At 44.1% G+C, this 20,768-nt stretch overlaps 1 protein-coding gene across 4 annotated transcripts in view; it reads right to left on the reverse strand.

Moving 5' to 3' along the window:
- LOC139406952 (serine/threonine-protein kinase MRCK beta-like) overlaps positions 1–20,768 on the reverse strand; it is a 164,385-nt gene that overhangs the window by 135,891 nt on the left and 7,726 nt on the right. For all 4 annotated transcript variants that reach the window (XM_071150147.1, XM_071150146.1, XM_071150148.1 and 1 more), the window contains exon 2: positions 17,881–17,972. In XM_071150147.1, the coding sequence (XP_071006248.1) occupies positions 17,881–17,972 (92 nt within the window). The remainder of the gene's footprint in view (positions 1–17,880; positions 17,973–20,768) is intronic.

The following is a 20,768-nucleotide window of genomic DNA, read 5'->3' on the forward strand; positions in this document are numbered from 1 at the left end:
AGAATCAACACAGCTAGACGTCATAGTGGCATGATGGATTGTCATCGAAGACAGGTTCATAAGACATTCATAACCCACATAGGCTTCAGGTTGAATTTAGGGGTGCAGGCAATGTATTCCTATGGGGAGAGAAGTCATTGAAAACAGTTAAAAGGTGTTTACATCAAACAGTTAAGGGTTAATGCCACACGGTCAAGGTTAGGCTTGCACAGATCGGGAGAATCTTAGGAACGTTCCTGAGGTCAAATTGTGCTTCTCACCCTAAAGGTTCTCCCACTGTCACCCAAAAGCAAATGAAATTTAGGGCCAGGCTTCATTTTGGGCCTACTTTTTCACGGTCGCTGCACTCAGAGCGAGCTACGGTCATGCGGGACATCTTGTTGAACTCGGCACGGCCTTGAGAATATGGAAATGCCATTGTAGGCTCTGTCTTTTCTTTTTTTCTTCTTTTTTGACCCGTGTCTCCCCAATTTCGTGGTATCCAATTGTTTAGTAGCTACTATCTTGTCTCATCGCTACAACTCCCGTACGGGAGAGACGAACGTTGAAGGTCATGCATCCTCCGATACACAACCCAACCAAGCCGCACTGCTTCTTAACACAGCGCGCATTCAACCCGGAAGCCAGCCGCACCAATGTGTCGGAGGAAACATCGTGCACCTGGCAACCTTGGTTGGCGCGCACTGCGCCCGGCCCGCCACAGGAGTCGCTGGTGCGCGATGAGACAAGGATATACCTACCGGCCAAGCCCTCCCTAACCCGGACGACGCTAGGCCAAATTGTACATCGCCTCACGGACCTCCCGGTCGCGGCCGGTTACGACAGAGCCTGGGCGCGAACCCAGAGTCTCTGGTGGCACAGCCACTGCGCCACCCGGGAGGCCTGGCTCTGTGTGTCTTTAAGCACCGCACTTTGTCACTCCATTCTTGCTGTGTGTGTGTGTGTGTGTGTGTGGAGAGCTTTTCTTTGACATCTGTTGGGAGAAATTACTGATTTACAGTTCATGAGGGTTGCCTAATAACACATGCAGTTTTGAAAAGATCTGACCTTTTTAACCCTTCAAAACAGCACCTATGACATCATTTTAAGGCACTTCCGGAGTTTTAAGTCTATGTTAAGGGTGGGTTTAGTGAGTGTGTGTTATTTCAGAAAATAAAAAACACCTATTTTTGAACATCACCAATTTGACATTGTACGATTTCTCTTAAATGACGATCGATAAATGGCTGGTTCTTTTTTTGACACTGTAGGTTCATTTACTTTGACGTGAAGCGGAAAAATTATTGCTCTATTTAAATTTTTTACCTTTAATCCCAGAAAAATGGCCATAAATCAAAAACCGTTGAGGCCTAGACGCCATCTTGTTCGGGGCCAACTGCCCATTACGCCAAACCTATGCTCACCATGTTTGTCTTCTAAATCTTTTCAGTTTAGGAGATAAGGCCACGTCGTGATTGGTGATGTTTTGTACATTTGCAATATGATTCCATTCGCCCTCTTGTGGGATTTACCGGGAGAGCGGAAACATTTTATAAAACTGAAACCGAATGTCCGAGAGAGTTCGTTTGATGACTTCCTGGAAGATCCGGCCCTGCCGCACGGCCCGACACCGTCCGCAAATTTTAGAAACGTTGTCGGACGTCTAGTAAGGGACCGTACATTTGCAATGTGGACTTTCTCACTAACCATATGGCAAATGTCAAAAAAGAATTCCCTTAAGGTATGTTAGTGCCACTGCTATGCATTGATTAACTTATTATAGGTTACCTACTGGGGCTATATTTTAAGTGACATTATTTAAATCTAACCTTTATTTAACTAGGCAAGTCAGTTTAAGAACAAATTCTTATTTACAATGACGGCCTAGGAACAGTGGGTTAACTGCCTTGTTCAGGGGCAGAACGGCAGATCCTTGTCAGCTCGGGATTTGATCTAGCAACATTTCGGTTACTGGCCCAACGCTCTAACCACTAGCGCACTATTTTAGGCTAGGGCGTCATTTCAGTCATGATGTTGACCTCTTACACCATGACCAAACCGTTCCGCCCGTGCATCCGTGTGCACCATCGTCTGCATTATCATTGTGTTTATTCCCACCAGACACAATCTCAACATGCAGGTTAAAATACCAAAACCAACTATGAATCAAACCATAAGTCTATTGACGCACCCATACGTCAATAAAATAACATAATAAAAACATCCATCAAAACCTGTCCGTTTAAGACAAAGATACTTTTTTTGCATGGGCTGCATCTCAATACACCGTATCAGCCTATGTTGCCTTCCACATCAGCGATGGAAAGAAAACGAGTTACAGTTTGTCAGAGCATGAGAAAATCAGTCTTCTCACAAAAAACATTTGTATCTTCTGAACGGTTTGGCCTTCAAATTATTCAATCACCTGACATCTACACCAACCATGAAAAAGACAAACGAACATGATCTCCGTTTTGCTCTACGACCCCCACAAGTCACGGAACTCGTCTGAAGGCAACCCATACAAAACAAACCGAAGTAAGGAGGTTGTTTTGTGCCAACAAAAATAAGGGGTTAAAAATGCATTTAAAAAAAAAAACTAAAATACCCTCAGCTTTCATATACCTCCTAGGACAGACACCGCACAACCTTATGATACATTTCTTTTTCACCATTTATGAACATGTTAATCAATGTGTTTCAATGGGCTATAGTAAACTCAGCAAAAAAAAAGAAACGTCCCTTTTTCAGGACCCTGTTTTTCAAAGATAATTCGTAAAAATGCAAATAACTTCACAGATCTTCATTGTAAAGGGTTTAAACACTGTTTCCCCGTGGCTTTTAAATGCACCATAAACAATTAATGAACATGCACCTGTGGAACGCTCGTTAAGACACTAACAGTTTACTGACGGTATGCAATTAAGGTCACAGATATGAAAACGTAGAACACTAAAGAGGCCTTTCTACTGACTCTGAAAAACACCAAAAGAAAGATGCCCAGGGTCCCTGCTCATCTGTGTGAACGTGCCTTAGGCATGCTGCAAGGAGGCATGATGACTGCAGATGTGGCCAGGGCAATATATTGCAATGTCCGTACCATGAGACGCCTAAGACAGCATTGCAGGGAGACAGGCCGGACAGCTGATGGTCTGCCACTGCAAGGACTAAGTGTAACAACACCTGCACAGGATCGGTACATCCGAACATCACACCTGCGGGACAGGTACAGGATGGCAACAACAACTGCCCGAGTTTTCGATTATAATCACAGCCGTATATATCCCCCCCCAAGCAGACACATCGATGGCTCTGAACGAACTTTATTTAACTCTCTTATTTAACTCTGCAAACTGGAAACGATTTATCCGGAGGCTGCATTCATTGTAGCTGGGGATTTTAACAAGGCTAATCTGAAAACAAGACTCCGTAAATTTTATCAGCATATCGATTGCGCAACCAGGGGTGGAAAGACCTTGGATCATTGTTACTCTAACTTCCGCGACGCATATAAGGCCCTGCCCCGCCCCCCTTTCGGAAAAGCTGACCACGACTCCATTTTGTTGATCCCTGCCTACAGACAGAAACTAAAACAAGAGGCTCCCACGCTGAGGTCTGTCCAACGCTGGTCCGACCAAGCTGACTCCACACTCCAAGACTGCTTCCATCACGTGGACTGGGACATGTTTCGTATTGCGTCAGATAACAATATTGACGATTACGCTGATTCGGTGTGCGAGTTCATTAGAACGTGCGTTGAAGATGTCGTTCCCATAGCAACGATTAAAACATTCCCTAACCAGAAACCGTGGATTGATGGCAGCATTCGTGTGGAACTGAAAGCGCGAACCACTGCTTTTAATCAGGGCAAGGTGTCTGGTAACATGACCGAATACAAACAGTGCAGCTATTCCCTCCGCAAGGCTATCAAACAAGCTAAGCGTCAGTACAGAGACAAAGTAGAATCTCAATTCAACGGCTCAGACACAAGAGGCATGTGGCAGGGTCTACAGTCAATCACGGACTACAGGAAGAAATCCAGCCCAGTCACGGACCAGGATGTCTTGCTCCCAGGCAGACTAAATAACTTTTTTGCCCGCTTTGAGGACAATACAGTGCCACTGACACGGCCTGCAACGAAAACATGCGGTCTCTCCTTCACTGCAGCCGAGGTGAGTAAAACATTTAAACGTGTTAACCCTCGCAAGGCTGCAGGCCCAGACGGCATCCCCAGCCGCACCCTCAGAGCATGCGCAGACCAGCTGGCCGGTGTGTTTACGGACATATTCAATCAATCCCTATACCAGTCTGCTGTTCCCACATGCTTCAAGAGGGCCACCATTGTTCCTGTTCCCAAGAAAGCTAAGGTAACTGAGCTAAACGACTACCGCCCCGTAGCACTCACATCCGTCATCATGAAGTGCTTTGAGAGACTAGAGGGACAAGAGGAATACCTATGTGAGAATGCTGTTCATCGACTACAGCTCGGCATTCAACACCATAGTACCCTCCAAGCTCGTCATCAAGCTCGAGACCCTGGGTCTCGACCCCGCCCTGTGCAACTGGGTACTGGACTTCCTGACGGGCCGCCCCCAGGTGGTGAGGGTAGGCAACAACATCTCCTCCCCGCTGATCCTCAACACTGGGGCCCCACAAGGGTGCGTTCTGAGCCCTCTCCTGTACTCCCTGTTCACCCACGACTGCGTGGCCACGCACGCCTCCAACTCAATCATCAAGTTTGCGGACGACACAACAGTGGTAGGCTTGATTACCAACAACGACGAGACGGCCTACAGGGAGGAGGTGAGGGCCCTCGGAGTGTGGTGTCAGGAAAATAACCTCACACTCAACGTCAACAAAACTAAGGAGATGATTGTGGACTTCAGGAAACAGCAGAGGGAACACCCCCCTATCCACATCGATGGAACAGTAGTGGAGAGGGTAGCAAGTTTTAAGTTCCTCGGCATACACATCACAGACAAACTGAATTGGTCCACTCACACAGACAGCATCGTGAAGGCGCAGCAGCGCCTCTTCAACCTCAGGAGGCTGAAGAAATTTGGCTTGTCACCAAAAGCACTCACAAACTTCTACAGATGCACAATCGAGAGCATCCTGTCGGGCTGTATCACCGCCTGGTACGGCAACTGCTCCGCCCTCAACCGTAAGGCTCTCCAGAGGGTAGTGAGGTCTGCACAACGCATCACCGGGCCAAACTACCTGCCCTCCAGGACACCTACACCACCCGATGTTACAGGAAGGCCATAAAGATCATCAAGGACATCAACCACCCGAGCCACTGCCTGTTCACCCCGCTATCATCCAGAAGGCGAGGTCAGTACAGGTGCATCAAAGCTGGGACCGAGAGACTGAAAAACAGCTTCTATCTCAAGGCCATCAGACTGTTAAACAGCCACCACTAACATTGAGTGGCTGCTGCCAACACACTGACAATGACACTGACTCACTCCAGCCACTTTAATAATGGGAATTGATAGGAAATGTAAATATATCACTAGCCACTTTAAACAACGCTACATTATATAATGTTACTTACCCTACATTATTCATCTTATATGCATACGTATATACTGTACTCTATATCATCGACTGCATCCTTATGTAATACATGTATCACTAGCCACTTTAACTATCCCACTTTGTTTACATACTCATCTCATATGTATATACTGTACTCGATATCATCTACTGTATCTTGCCTATGCTGCTCTGTACCATCACTCATTCATATCCTTATGTACATATTCTTTATCCCCTTACACTTGTGTCTATAAGGTAGTAGTTTTGGAATTGTTAGTTAGATTACTTGTTGGTTATTACTGCATTGTCGGAACTAGAAGCACAAGCATTTCGCTACACTCGCATTAACATCTGCTAACCATGTGTATGTGACAAATAAAATTTGATTTGATTTGATTTGAGTTACACCAGGAACACACAATCCCTCCATCAGTACTCAGACTGTCCTCAATAGGCTGAGAGAGGCTGGACTGAGGGCTTGTAAGGCCTGTTGTAAGGCAGGTCCTCAGACAACACACGACAACACACCCTTAGGCAACAACGTCGACAATGGGCACAAACCCACCGTCGCTGGACCAGAAAGGACTGGCAAAAAGTGCTCTTCACTGACGAGACGCGGTTTTGTCTCACCAGGGGTGATGGTCGGATTCGCGTTTATCGTCGTAGGAATGAGCGTTACACTGTGGGCTGTACTCTGGAGCGGGATCGATTTGGAGGTGGAGGGTCCATCATGGTCTGGGGCGGTGTGTCACAGCATCATCGGACTGAGCTTGTCATTGCAGGCAATCTCAACACTGTGTGTTACAGGGAAGACATCCTCCTCCCTCATGTGGGACCCTTCCTGCAGGCTCATCCTGACATGACCCTCCAGCATGACAATGCCACCAGCCATACTGCTCGTTCTGTGCGTGATTTCCTGCAAGACAGGAATGTCAGTGTTCTGCCATGGCCAGCGGAAAACCTGAATCTCAGTCCCATTGAGCACGTCTGGGACCTGTTGGATCGGAGGGTGAGGGCTAGGGCTACCGCCCTCCCCAGTAATGTCTGGGAACTTGCAGGTGCCTTGGTGGAAGAGTGGGGGAACATCTCACAGCAAGAACTGGCAAATCTGGTGCAGTCCATGAGGAGGAGACGCACTGCAGTACTTAATGCGGCTGATCTCCACACCAGATACTGACTTTTGATTTTGACCCCCCCTTTGTTCAGGGACACATTATTCCATTTCTGTTAATCACATGTCTGTGAAACTTGTTCAGTTTGGCTTAGTTGTAAAATCTTGTTATGTTCATACAAATGTTTACAGATGTTAAGTTTGCTGAAAATAAACGCAGTTTACAGTAAGAGGACGTTTCTTTTTTTGCTTGGTTTAGTAAAGGCCAAATTCAATATTTCATGAAATATTATATATATTTTTTAAATATACCTAAAGGGGTTACACAATTTCAAATCAAATAGCTAAATGCCATGGTATGACGATCTCAAAATAATTCCATATGTTAGTTTAGTACCATTTCCTGGATATGTTAGATGAAATACACAACAAGTCCAAAATTATGTGGACACCTACTCATCGAACAGCTCATTCCAAAATCATGGGCATTAATATGGAGTTGGTCCCCCCTTTGCTGCAATAGACTCCACATGTCATGCTGAAACAGGAAAGGGCCTTCCCCCAAACTGTTGCCATGAAGTTGGAAGCACATTTATTGAGAATATCATTGTATGCTGTAGTGTTAAGATTTCCCTTCACTGGATGTAATGGGTCGAACCCGAACCATGAAAAACAGCCCCAGATCATTATTCCTCCTCCACCAAATTTTACACTTGGCACTATGCATTGGGGCAGGTAGTGTTCTCCTGGCATCCGCCAAACCCAGGTTCATCCGTCGGACTGCCAGATGAGTGATGAATCATGCTTCACCACTCCAGTCAACGCTTGGCATTGCGCATGGTCAATATAGGCTTGTTTGCCGTTGCTTGGCCATGGAAACACATTGCATGAAGCTCCCAAAGAACAGTTATTGTGCTGATATTGCTTCCAGAGGCAGTTTGGAACTCGGTAGTGAGTGTTGAAACTGAGGACAGATTATTTTTTACACGCTACGCGCTTCAGCACTCGGCGGTCCCGTTCTGTGAGCATGTGTGGACTACCACTTTGTGACTGAGCCGTTGTTGCTCCGAGACATTTCCAGTTCACAATAACAGCACTTACAGTTGACAGGGGCAGCTCTAGCAGGGCAGAAATTTGACGGACTGACTTGTTGGAAAGGTGGTATCCTCTGACGGTTCCACGTTGAAAAAGTCACTGAGCTCTTCAGGAAGGCCATTCACCTGCCAATGTTTGTCTATGGAGATTAAATGGCTGTGTGCTCGATTTTATACACCTATCAGCAATGGGTGTGGCTGAAATAGCTGTCTCTAATCATTTGAAGGGGTGTCCACATACTTTTATATATATTAGCGTAGCTAACTTTTTGAATCATACGCTACTAGGGTTGAATGGCGGGAACTCGGTTAGCGAGATTTACCCCTCAAAACGAGTCACTTTTCCCAGGATAAATAACTGCGAGAAACCAGTAAATTAGAATAAATGATTTATATGAACATGGTAACTGTCGTGTGACATGTAGGCTGCATTTGCTGCAGCATTGCCTGTAAAGACCGGCTGCACGTCTAATTTACCCATCACCTTCTGGCTTTCAGGGTCACCTTATATTCTTCTAATTTTTTTTATGGCAGCTGCAGAGTTTTATACAGCTTATCAGTCGAATATCATTGCTATAAATCATTGCACGGGCACTCTCTCGCGGGCACTCTCTCTCTAGCAGTCACTCTCTCTCTCTCTCTAGCAGTCACTCTCTCTGGCTTGACTTGCTCTGACATGCAGTCAACTGTGAAACCTTATATAGACAGGTGTGTGCCTTTCCAAATCATGTCCAATCAATTGAATTTACCACAGGTGGACTCAAATCAAGTTGAAGAAACATCAAGGATGATCAATGAAAAAAGGATGCACATGAGCTCAAGTATGTTTTTTAATTTTAATAATATGCTAACATTTCTAAAAACCTGTTTTCGATTTGACATTATGAGGTATTGTGGTTAGATTGATGAGGATTTTTTTGTTATTGAATCCATTTTAGAATACGCTGTGACGTAACAAAATGGCAACACAAACACTGGTTGACAGGTGCCAGCAGTGTAGGTGAACTGATTGAAATACATGTTAAAAAATAAAAAATAAATAAATTAAAAACGCTTGCGCACGCAGAGTAGCCGGTCTAGTCTGTGTTGGACCAAATCCACTTTGGCATCCATCTGCGTTCTCCTTTCCCCTCGGTCTCGGTATTATTTTCCCCTTCACTCTTCTTTCCCCTCGCCCTCTGTGATTCTGGCTTTTGCTCCCGTCTCTTGGCTCCCTCTTCTCATCCCTCACTCTCTGTGAGGATCTGTCTTTTGCTCCAGTCTCTTGGTTCCCTTATTTCCTCTCGCTCTCTGAATATCTGACGTTTGCTCCCGTCTCTTGGTTCCCTTATCCCCCCTCGCTTTCTCTGTGTTTATCTTGCTTTTGCGCCCGTCTCTTGGCTCCCTCTCCCTCTTCTCAGCCCATCCTCTGTGAGGATCTGTCTTTTGCTCCCGTGTCCTGCATTTCTTTCCCTCATCTCATCCCTCGCTCTCTCTGTGATTATCTGGTTTTTGCTCCTGTGTCTTGATTCCCTTTCGCTATTCTTTCTGCTCTCTTTGTGATTATCTGGGTTTTTCTCCCGTTCCCTTTCACTCTTCTCATCCCTCGCTCTGTGATTATCTTGCTTTTGCTCTGTTCTCTTGGTTCCCTTTCCCTCTACTCATACATCGCTCTCTCTGTGATTATCTGGCATTTTCTCCCGTCTCTTGGTTCCCTTTCTCTCTAACTTTAATCACCCTCGTTCTTGCTCTCCCTTGTTTTAAAAGTCATGCAGGGTGAGTTTCAAAGGGAGGAAGGAACAGTCAGGATGGAGTGAGCTTTTTGGCATTAGTCGGAGAGGGATGGTTCTCTGACCTCCATTTCTCCCTGAAAAGGACTTTGTTGAATGTGGTAAGAGAGACAGAGGCACTATCCATCATAAGTGTTTGGCCTGCATTTCCTGTTTATCTGGAAAGGCATCATGTAACTTACAAGCCCACAGGAAACTGCAGAGGGCGCGAGGTAGGGCAGAGTTGATGACAACAACAGCTAACAAGACGTAGAGACTTGCAGCCTTGTTCACACAGAAACACTCACTGTGAGAAAGTGCAAAGTAACAAGTGTGTAGGTGACCAAGCTATTAAATTAGCGCTTACAATTAGGTCTTATATTTTCAAATCGACAATAGCAAATGGTTGAATTGTGTTAACTAGCAAAAAGTGACATGAGTATTGAGTATTGGATTCCCAAAAAGTATCATCAAGTTTGAACTTTATCAGTGTTACCACCCCTTATAGCAAACAAACCACATCCTATCTAGCAGCCAAAGCACTGGACTGAACTTAAGTGGTCCTGCCCAGTTTATATGAAATGGCACGTTATCAGTGTGTGCGTGTGTACGGGACATTATCTGTTAAGGGAAACACTATTTTGGTCAGCGTTTCCCCTTGGGTACAGTATTCCTTTCCTGAGGGTTTCCTGGAAGCAGGGCTGTTGTCCGGACCTCCTTGTGCCTAGCGTGTGTTCGGTGAGTGTGTGTGTGCGCATTTTAAATAGTACCAAGTAGTCGTCCAAGTCTGAGGACTTCTAGCTGAGACAAGACATGAACACAAATACAAAATGATACAGGCTCACACACACACACACACTGGAAACACTCTCTTCCCCATCTTTGTCTCCTTTTCGCTCTCTCTCACACACACACACACACACACACACACACACACACACACATATTGGAAACACACACAGTTGAACTCCCTCACATTCTATGAGTGATGGGCTGTATCCAAAATGGCACCTTATTCCCTCCCTATGCAGTGCACTACCTTCAACCAGGGCCCATAGGCCTCTGGTCAAAAGTATTGCACTTACAATATAGGGAATAGTGTTAACTCCAAAGGACACAACGACTAGGTTCCAGTTTAACAACGTTTACTTCACAGCACGGTACATAGCGGCCATTACGCTCAGGCCCGGTCCAACAGTAACCTCTGCACAGCCACACTAATAACAGAGAGAGAGCAGCGTAATTACAAAAGTTTAAGGACAGTTAACTTATTCTCACACTTTTCTTGAAAGACAAAACAAATAATTAAATGGCTAAGCATTATTCAAGTCCCTCATTTCAATGGGTCATGTGGCAATGTCAGGTGACATTTTTACACATGCTGCCACTTTCCATTACTGAGTGCCTTCAGGATTACACTTTCTTTGTCAGACAGTCAGCCAGCTGTTCCTTTGTAGCTGACCACAGAATCCGCTGGATTCTCAGAGCCAGAATAAGTTCTTTGATGCTGCTATTCTCAAAATGAATTATTTTCTGTCATTAGACCCATCTTTGACCTCAGCTGATCAGCTTCAATTGCAGAAGGAGGAAGGAGTCTCTTTGTACGGCTCTTGGAGAATCCAAATGGATGGGTTGAAGATTCATGATGTACCTCTCTTGTTGCGTCAGTATTATTCCGGCAACTGAAACATAAAAAAGGAGTGCCACGCCCCTCACGGCTGTCCAGGTAAATGGCTTTGCGGTGTGGAATCACTGTTGTGGTCTGTGAGCCACCACAGATGATGTCATCAACATGAAAGGAGAGAACTCCAGCCATTGCAGTCTTGATCAAGCTAGTAGAAGACGGCAGGATCCACTTGACATTTTTCCTCCTTTACTCAGCATTGCTGCCTTGACTTTGTTGTACCAGTAGAGTGATGCATCTTCCCGGCCATACACACACTTTTTTAGTTCCCACAGTTCCTTCAACCTTAACTTTAGGTGGAGGTCGGATGTGAATGTCCCTTGACAGCAATGTTTCCTGCAGAAATGCAGCTTATGTCCATAGAATTAACCTGTTGAGTGTAGGGGGCCGTAGTTTGATGTTTGGATGAAAAACGTACCCAAATTAAACTGCCTATTTCCCAGGCCCAGAAGCTAGAATATGCATATAATTGGCAGATTAGGATAGAAAATACTCTAAAGCTTCCAAAACTGTCAAAATATTGTCTGAGTATAACAGGACTGACATTGAGGAAAATCCAACCCAGAAGTGTTGTTTTTCCTGAAAGCTCTCTGTTCCATTGCCTGCCTTCACTCCATTTAAAGGGATATCAACCAGATTCCTTTTCCTATGGCTTCCCCATGGTGTGAACAGTCTTTAGACATAGTTTCAGGATTTTATTTTGAAAAATTAGCGAGAAAGATCACATCGCGTCAGTGGATGGCTGGATGCCAAGCAGAGTTTTGCATGCGCAACAGCTTGGAGCAGACATTACTCTCTCTCCCCTATTGAAGAAGCTACAGTCCCGGTTTAAATATTATCGATTATATATTGTAAAAAACACCTGAGGATTATAAAAAAAAAACATTTGACATGTTTCTATGAACTTTACGGATACTATTTGGAATTTGTCTGCGATGTCGTGACCGCTCGAGCCTGTGGATTTCTGAACATAACGCACCAACCAAATGGAGGTATTTTGGATATAAAAATAATATTTATGGAACAAAAGGAACATTTATTGTGTAACTGGGAATCTCGTGAGCGCAAACAGCCAAAGATCAAAGGTAAGCAATTTAATTTATTGCTTTGCTGACCAATCTACTTGGCTGCTAGCTGTTTGTAATATTTTGTCTACTGAGAGAGATGTCCTTACATAAACGCTTGGTATGCTTTTGCCGACAATCTGACACACCGGGTGGATTAACAACAAGCTAAGCTGTGTTTTGCTATATTGCCCTTGCGATTTAATGAAAATGTTATATTTTTAGTAATTTTATTTGAATTTGGAGCTCTGCAATTCAGCGGATGTTGACAAATGATCCCGCTAACGGGATGGGTGCATCAAGAAGTTGTTTAAGTATTCATTTTTTTTCTACCAGACCACTGTCAGTGACACAGACTCATGTCGGTGAGTCTTTTGGGAGTTCTTTAGTTGCCAGCTCCTCAAAATCTCTAGCCATGCTTTTGGCACTATTCCAGTAAAGAATTATTCAAGGGAACACATCCACTGTGTTGAGATATTTTTTTGGCCAATGTCTTTGACACCCTCAGTTTTTTTCCTCCAATTACTGAGCTCATCTTGTTAAAGCAGGTCAAATGACACGTCATTTGTTTCGACGACATCATCCTCAATGTCATTCAGTCATTCTAGATTGTTTCAATTCTGAGAATATCTACAAGTGACAGGTCCACTGACCACACTTGGGCAGCTGGTTCAGAGTACTGAAAGTTGTACTAGTTCTGGTCAAATGTTTTTCTGCTCGAATGTTGCTGTGTGTGGAATACCACTTTCTCTGTCCATGCATTTAACAGTTTGTGTAGTTTTCAGATTGGAACAACCATGCTTTAACATGTGGCTGCTGTTCAATGTTTTCCTCAAAAGTATTACCTGTGTCATGGTTGAAGGTCTCTGCTCCATTTCCTGTGTCAGTTTCAGTGTCCATATCAGTGAATGAGACATCTGGTAGGTTTGTGTCGGTGACCTTTTCGATATGCAGATTCTCAGCAACAGCCCCTCCAACTTGTTGATCATTTATTTACCTTCTGCAATCTTCAGTGGTGCACCCAGACAATGGTGCCTCTGTGCCTCACAAATATCGCCATACCATATTGGCCAATAACGACTCCGGGTCCTTTCCACTCGACAGTCAACTCATTTGTGGTACACTGTCTCCAGTCTCGTACTTCTCATCTGTGGGACAGAATTGTTTACAGAGCCCTGCAAATTCTCTCTGAACACCTCTTCAGTGAATGCCGTTCCCGCTGCATGTAGTGCTGAAAGGTGCAGTCCCCCAGCGGATTCTGTGACTGACTATAAAAAGAAGCATCGGATCTTGTGCTCCTAAAGACACTCAGTAACGGAAAGTGTCAGCTTGAGTAAAGCTTCTGGTGCTGGTGGCTCGTCAACTAGTACAGTGGGAAGATTAGGGTTCTGCCTGAACACTAGCTGGTATGGGCTGTAGCCAGGCACATTGTGCATGGAGTTCTTTGCCATCAGCTCCCAATCTAGGGCTGTTTCCCAGTCACATTCATTGTCTTGCATCACTTTCAGCATAATCTCTGAGTCTTTGATTATGTCTCTCCACAAGTCCAGTACTCCATGGACTGGATGCAGCAGTTTTTATTTCCATGTTTAATTAGTCTGCCATTTCATTATTATTGAACTCTTCTCCATTGTCAATTTCTGGGGCAGGGCCACGCACACTTATCCAGTAATGAATGAAGTGCTTGATGACGTCACTGGGTTTCTTTGTGTTCACAAGGCCTCCAGCACTGAAAAAAAGCTGGTCTGGGCTTAAGTTTTTTTTTGTACTTCTGGCCTGTTTCATTGACATGCTCACTATCTGTCGTTGAATAGAAATACTCTCATCATTACTCCCAGTACCGCTGATTAATTTCTGAAGTCTGTCAACTGTAGCATGTCCAAACTGTTTGTGAAGTTTCAACAATACTTTCAGCCGTATTTTCCCTCTGTGGTCATCTGCTCTGTGACTGTCAGAACCTCCATGTGCTCTATGTCTGTCAGAACCTCCATGTGCTCTGTGACTGTCAGAACCTCCATGTGCTCTGTGACTGTCAGAACCTCCATGTGCTCTGTGACTGTCAGAACCTCCATGTGCTCTGTGACTGTCAGAACCTCCATGTGCTCTGTGACTGTCAGAACCTCCATGTGCTCTGTGACTGTCCGAATCAGATTTTCATGGACTCTACGTCGTCTGTCTAAAAAATGTCCTGAGGTAGTAAGTTCACGGGTCACTGGGTGTTTAAACATCCCTGCCTTGTCATTTTCCATGTTTAGTACAGCTCCTGCCTTCTTGAAGGAAGTCTTGCTTAATAGTAAGGAGATATCTGCAGGAACCACCTCTGTTTCAATGTGACACTTAGAATAACCAATTTTTGTGTCAGGGTGCCATGAGAGTTATTTAAGATACCCTTCAAAGAGGTAGGGCAGCTTTGCTGCACACAAACTGCCCTCCCATACGGGTGGGCGAGCCAAGAGACCAGAGGTGGTGGAACGGAGTGCTCGAGTTGGGGTGTAGGGTTTAAGCATAGCTTGAAGGTAAGGAGGGACAGTTCTCCTTGCTGCTCCCTAGGCAAGCACCAGGGTCTTGAAGATGATGCATGCTTCGGCTGGAAACCAGTGGAGTATTCGGAATAGCGGGATGACAGGGGAGAATAAGGAAGGTGGGGGGGGAAGCAGAAAAGTAGTTGAGTGTCATCTGCATTGCAATGATGAGTGACCATGTGAGGATATGACAGAGCAGAGAAATTGATGTAAAGATAAATGAGGGGGCCCAGAACCGAGCCCTGGGGGACAACAGTAGAGCGAGCATATGGTACAGACACAGATACTCTTCACGCTGCATGGTAGGAACAGCCTGTCAGGTTGGATGCAATCCAGGAGAGTGCAGAGCCTGAGACACTCAACCCTGAGAGGGTGGAGAGGAGGATCTGATTGTTCACTGGTGTCAATGGCTGCAGATAGATCGAGAAGGAGGTTGAGAACAGTGGAGAGAGAGTCCGTTTTTTCTAGAGCAGAGAAGGGTCTCATTTGACTGAGCTGCCTTGAAACCGGACTGGTTAAGGTCAAATCATATTTTGAACATCCTTCCGATTTAATTCACTGACATAGCCATCAGGTCATTTGTTTTTTTTAATCACACACTGTGCGTGTTCATGCAGTATCAATCACAGCATATCCTAAGGATTCAACTATAAAAAATCTTGGTATCTGAAACATTTGTTTTACAACAGTGTAATGTTATACTGCTCGCTCAGTGCTTACATTTTCCTCTGTTAGTTTAAGTTGTTTGTTTTTTTGAGGACAGGCTTCAAACCAAATGGTAAGTGCTTTGACAAATTGCACATTTTTGATCTCCTTCAAACGTTCCAGTGGATTGGTTCCAGGCAATGGAGCCCTTGTCTGGCTGTCTTAAGAACGTGACTTGTTCGCGCCATTTCTCTGCTGATCAGTATAGTATTTCACGTAACTCACTTGGATTCCATCCGTTATTGGCGCAGTGCTGTATCTCAGGCTACCCTTGAACTATAATATAAATCGCAAGTGCTCGTTTTTTCTTGTCTAGATTGGTAACTCGCGTCCAGATTCCAAGTTCAATTCCAAACTTTCACACGACCTCTTCTCGTCGAAGCAAGGTGGCACATTGTTATTAGGCATCCTCTGCTACCAATGTTAAACGCCAAATGACACGATGATCAGGTTCCACTTTAATAATGTTTACTTCACAGTATCAGCACAGTACATAACGGCCATTACACTCAGGCCCGGTCCAACAGTGATTTCTGAGCAAGCACACTAACAACAGAGGGACAGCGCTGTAATTACAGAAGTATTGGGCTACTTAAAACATGAACTTAACAATAGGGTGCCATTTGGGACACAGACAGGGGTTTCCATCTGTGGGCCGGAGCAGCTAATGGGCTGGCCATTGATTGGCTGCATCACCGCTTGGTATGGAAACTGCTTGGCATCCGACCGCAAGGCACTACGGCAGGTAGTGTATAAGGCCAAGTGCATCACTAACACCGAGCTCCCTGCCATCCAGGACCTCTATATCAAATAAAAAATGCCCTAAACAAGGTCAGAATCCAGCTACCACAGTTCTCTGCTGTTCTCTGCTACCGCACGGCAAGCGGTACCGATGCACCAAGTCTGGAACCAACAGGCCCCTGAAGAGCTTCTCCCATCCCTTAGCCAGAAGACTGCTAAATAGTTAATCAAATAGCTACCCAAACTAACTGCATTGCTCCAACTCGTTTGACCCATCACATCCGCTGCTGCTACTGTTTATTATCTATATACACTGGTACCCTGTGTATATAGCCAAGTTATCGTTAGTCATTATGTATGTATTGTTTGTCTCTCTGCATTGTTGGAATACGCAAGTATTTCACAATACGGAAGTATTTCACAAACAAAAATATATGGAAATGTCTGCTCTACCAAAAATTACAACCAACTAATTGCAGCAAAAGGAAGAGGCAAGTAGAAGAGTGAAAAAGTAAGGAACTTGTCTGTCGGCCCTGCATTAAAGACCAAAATTGGTTAAAGGCAATTGTGATAAATAAAAAAGTACCCCAATTAAATTTAATAACAAAAAAGCTTGGCCATATAGATTGCAAAAAAGTTGGGAAGAGATTCTTGATATACCGATTCCATAGCACATGGTTTACTAACTGATATACAAAACGACGCCGGATACGAAACTTTAGAGTTTTTCAATTTAAATTATAATACAAAATTCTTGAAACCATTAGAATGTAATATATATGGGGGACACACAACCATCCCAGCTCTGCAGATTTTGCTACGAAGAGAGAGAATCATTAGGTCATTTGTTTTGGTACTGTCCATATGTAGCTTGCTTTTGGTAGCAGGTTCAGGAATGGATGAAGATTTGCAATATTTATCTTAAGCCAACTCTGCAAATAGCACTGCTGGGTGATTTGAAACATCATAGTCAATAGATCAATAATATAATAAACACTCTTAGCAAAAATGTGTAGCTTTCATTTACAATCAGTAGAAACTATGAGAATAGAAAGGTTCAGAGCTTTTGTGAAACATCACCGCACAGCTGGAAAATGTATGTCAAATAGTAATCAAACCTGGATGGTGTTCAGAGTGGGACTAAAAATAAGCTAACTAATGTAAAATGTATAAAGTGTGTATTAGCTGGGAGTAGAAGCCCAAGTGTCATTGTCCATTAGTTTAATCCAATTAGGGGCGCGGTGGTAGTGTCAGGGGAAAATACATGTCAAATAAACTAAAATAAACACAACATGCAAGAATTTCTACGAGTTTACTGAGTTAGTTCATATAAGAAAGTCTGTCAATTTTAATAAATTCATTAGGTCCTAATCTAACCCCTAACACTTCACTCAGGAAGTTTGCCACCGGCACACTGCAGCAGGGAAGTAAAGCCGAAGTCGAATCCATCACTTCCATTGTTTGTTTGTGCCCATAGCGCCAAAAAAAATGAGGTGGATAACACGGAAAATATCATCACTGAATATGATCTGCAAGTTATATGGATCTACAAAAAATATAGCGTTGGCATACCTCCTCTCTGGCTCTCAAAGCTTTTCCACTCCCGATAGTGACAGGATAACCCATGTATTTCATGCCAATAAAGCTTTATACTGAATTGAAGCATGACTGGTTGTTTCAGGCAGTCGTACCTCGCCAAATGCTCCCCTGCCGATCACCTTGAGCATCTCGAAGTCTTCCCTGTGCAGACGCATCTCCTTCACGGTGGTGGTGAACGGCTTCACTGCAATAACAAAATGGGAAAAAATGTACTTTAGGCACACACCCATCATATAATGTCCCTGTTGTATCATATGTTAGGTGAATCTGTTTTAGTATAGCAGTTCACTCACATTACACCATCATATAATGTCCCTGTTGTATCATATGTTAGGTGAATCTGTTTTAGTATAGCAGTTCACTCACATTACACCCTCATATAATGTCCCTGTTGTATCATATGTTAGGTGAATCTGTTTTAGTATAGCAGTTCACCTCACATTACACCCTCATATAATGTCCCTGTTGTATCATATGTTAGGTGAATCTGTTTTAGTATACCAGTTCGCTCACATGAGCCATGCATGAAGCACGAGCAGTCGGTCTGTGTTCCTCAACCATAGGACGAACCTGTGTGAATATCCACACGTTGTTACACACAAATTTCAAAAGACCATGATGTTTTACATTAGACCATTTGTCAACATTATCCAATGAATAGAAGGTGACAACTTATCTTTGTCTGTTATGCTGATGTGTTACATACAAAATGGGATCAAAAGAGGGTTTGTGGCAATGTTAGCAACCGCATTAAATGTTACTTAGGCTTTCAATAGGGATGGGCGTTTAAAATAATATCACTATTTGAATAATCATGAAATGTTTTCGGAAACCCAGATAGTCAAAATATATGTTTAAAAGTTGGGAACTAGCTTGATGTGCAGCCTGCGTGACTTGGGAGCTCTGCTTACATCAGAGCGGGGGATGGGCTGGGGCCGGTCAGTTACACACAGGAGGGAGAGAGCCATGCAGACTGGTGCAAGTGAAACAAACTTATAGATCCCATATATTATCCATCACCCCATCTGGTAGTGCTTCTCTTGACTGCTTCAAATCGAAGCTAACAAAGATAGCCAGCCATATTATGCTGCACTTTCTGTCCTTGTCTACAACTTCATTCAAATTTAAAAAACCACCTACCTGATGGTTGCTTGTTGTAGCCTACTCCTCATTTAGCCAATTGAATTCTGTCATTTTAATTCCATTTTGCATTGATTAGAGATCTGACATTGATAGCTACACATGGAGCCCGACTGTAGCCTAGTGTCACTTTGAATGCCCGACAATAACAACAAGCGCGTGAAACCTGTGTAGGCTACGGTATGTCTGTCATAAAAGTTTTGAATTTCAAATGTCATAGAGATAATTATTTAATTTAGACAGTCTTTCCATTGTTAAAATAGGCCCGTTCGGATAGTCGATTAACCGTGCCCATCCCTAGCTTCCAAGTGCTGACACTTTATTCTGTATAAATATGCCTTAACTCCATCAAACTATTTGGGAAACGGCAGCCAAGTCTAATAGAGCATGCTTATTTGGAAAATAAACCTGTCTCCACAGTGATCTGGTCAAAACAGACAAACCAGCAGACTAAGTCATGAGCCAGTATGGCCAACAGACCTCACAACACAGCCACAAACTGAGCACTGTACCCCATCTCTCCACCCCTCCTCCCTGGTTTACAAGGCTCTGCGGGAGGGCTGGCACGGACCCAAGCAGGGCCTGCGAGGAGCCAATCTGCAGCACTCCTCGCCATATGAGGACATGCAGACCGATCCTGTGTAGAGTGATTATCACTCCCAAGCCTTTTTCTCTAAACAGAGGGGGCAACCTGCCTCTCGACTGTGTTCATTTAAACAGACGAGACATTCGTTCCCTCCTGTGACAGATCCTTCATAGCCTACACGCAGAATGACGGGTTCACGGCTCAGCAATGGAGCTCACAAAAGGGTCACGATACACACATGAAGTGTGGAGTAATGGCTACCACAAAATGTAACAAACGTGCATGCTAAAAACTGTGGACCATTAGCACTGATGATTTTGACAACTTAAACTGAGCACACCCTTTGCCTTCAGGTCCCTGTTAGTTTTTTTTTCTTCATCTCTGATGTGATTGGTCACTCGCAGAATTCAAGGTGAGGTGGTGAGGATTTACTTAACCAATAAAAATGTGGGTAGGCAGTGTCCCCTTGACAGAGCAGATAGCGGTGGGCCAAGTGACCACCCACCAATCACCCAAACACTGGATTGCCTGAACTATTACGTAAACCAGCATTATGAAATGAGCTCTCAGATTATAATCTCGATTTGATGCTCTGCATATGCATACCAAGAGAGCCACAGTGAAAGGCCGACATGTGGGCCTTGTTAGTGTAAGGAAAGTGACAACGAAAATTACTTGCACGCTAGTGTCTCCACACAACCATCAGGCGTCCTATGTCGATTGAAGTGCCAACATGATTCTAGCTAAACCCTTTGAAGACAAAGACTGACCTTTCATATCCTCAGCCTAAATGATGTGTTATTTCTGTAATTCACGCAAGCCCCATCTTGTCAATTACAATAAACTCCCATCACCGGCAATCAGAATGATTCCATGCGGAAAGTGAAACACCAGCTACAGAAGCTTTGTATTAATTAACCCCTGTCCCTCTGCAAATTTAGCACCCCATCTCCGCAACCGTCATGAAATTACTTGCACTTTTTTGGCAAACATCACAATAGTGTGAATGGAAATGTAGAGAGCAGTTCATTGCTTTTTCATTCATAGCTCAAACTCTAAATTAGGTCTCTGCCTACACTGAGCTGCTTTGGAAAAATGTATTCAGTACATAGAGTACTTCAACAATTCTAGCAGCCAGTGTCTTTGAACCCCTTAGGTCGTTCTTCACGCCATAGAATGTTCAGTATGCAGGAGGGTGCCTGCCGCTTTGACAGCTGCTTTAGGCTCCCGTACAGATCCAGAGGGTATACGCTT

Source organism: Oncorhynchus clarkii, chromosome 4 (genome assembly GCF_045791955.1).
Source record: "Oncorhynchus clarkii lewisi isolate Uvic-CL-2024 chromosome 4, UVic_Ocla_1.0, whole genome shotgun sequence".
Taxonomy (NCBI): domain Eukaryota; kingdom Metazoa; phylum Chordata; class Actinopteri; order Salmoniformes; family Salmonidae; genus Oncorhynchus; species Oncorhynchus clarkii.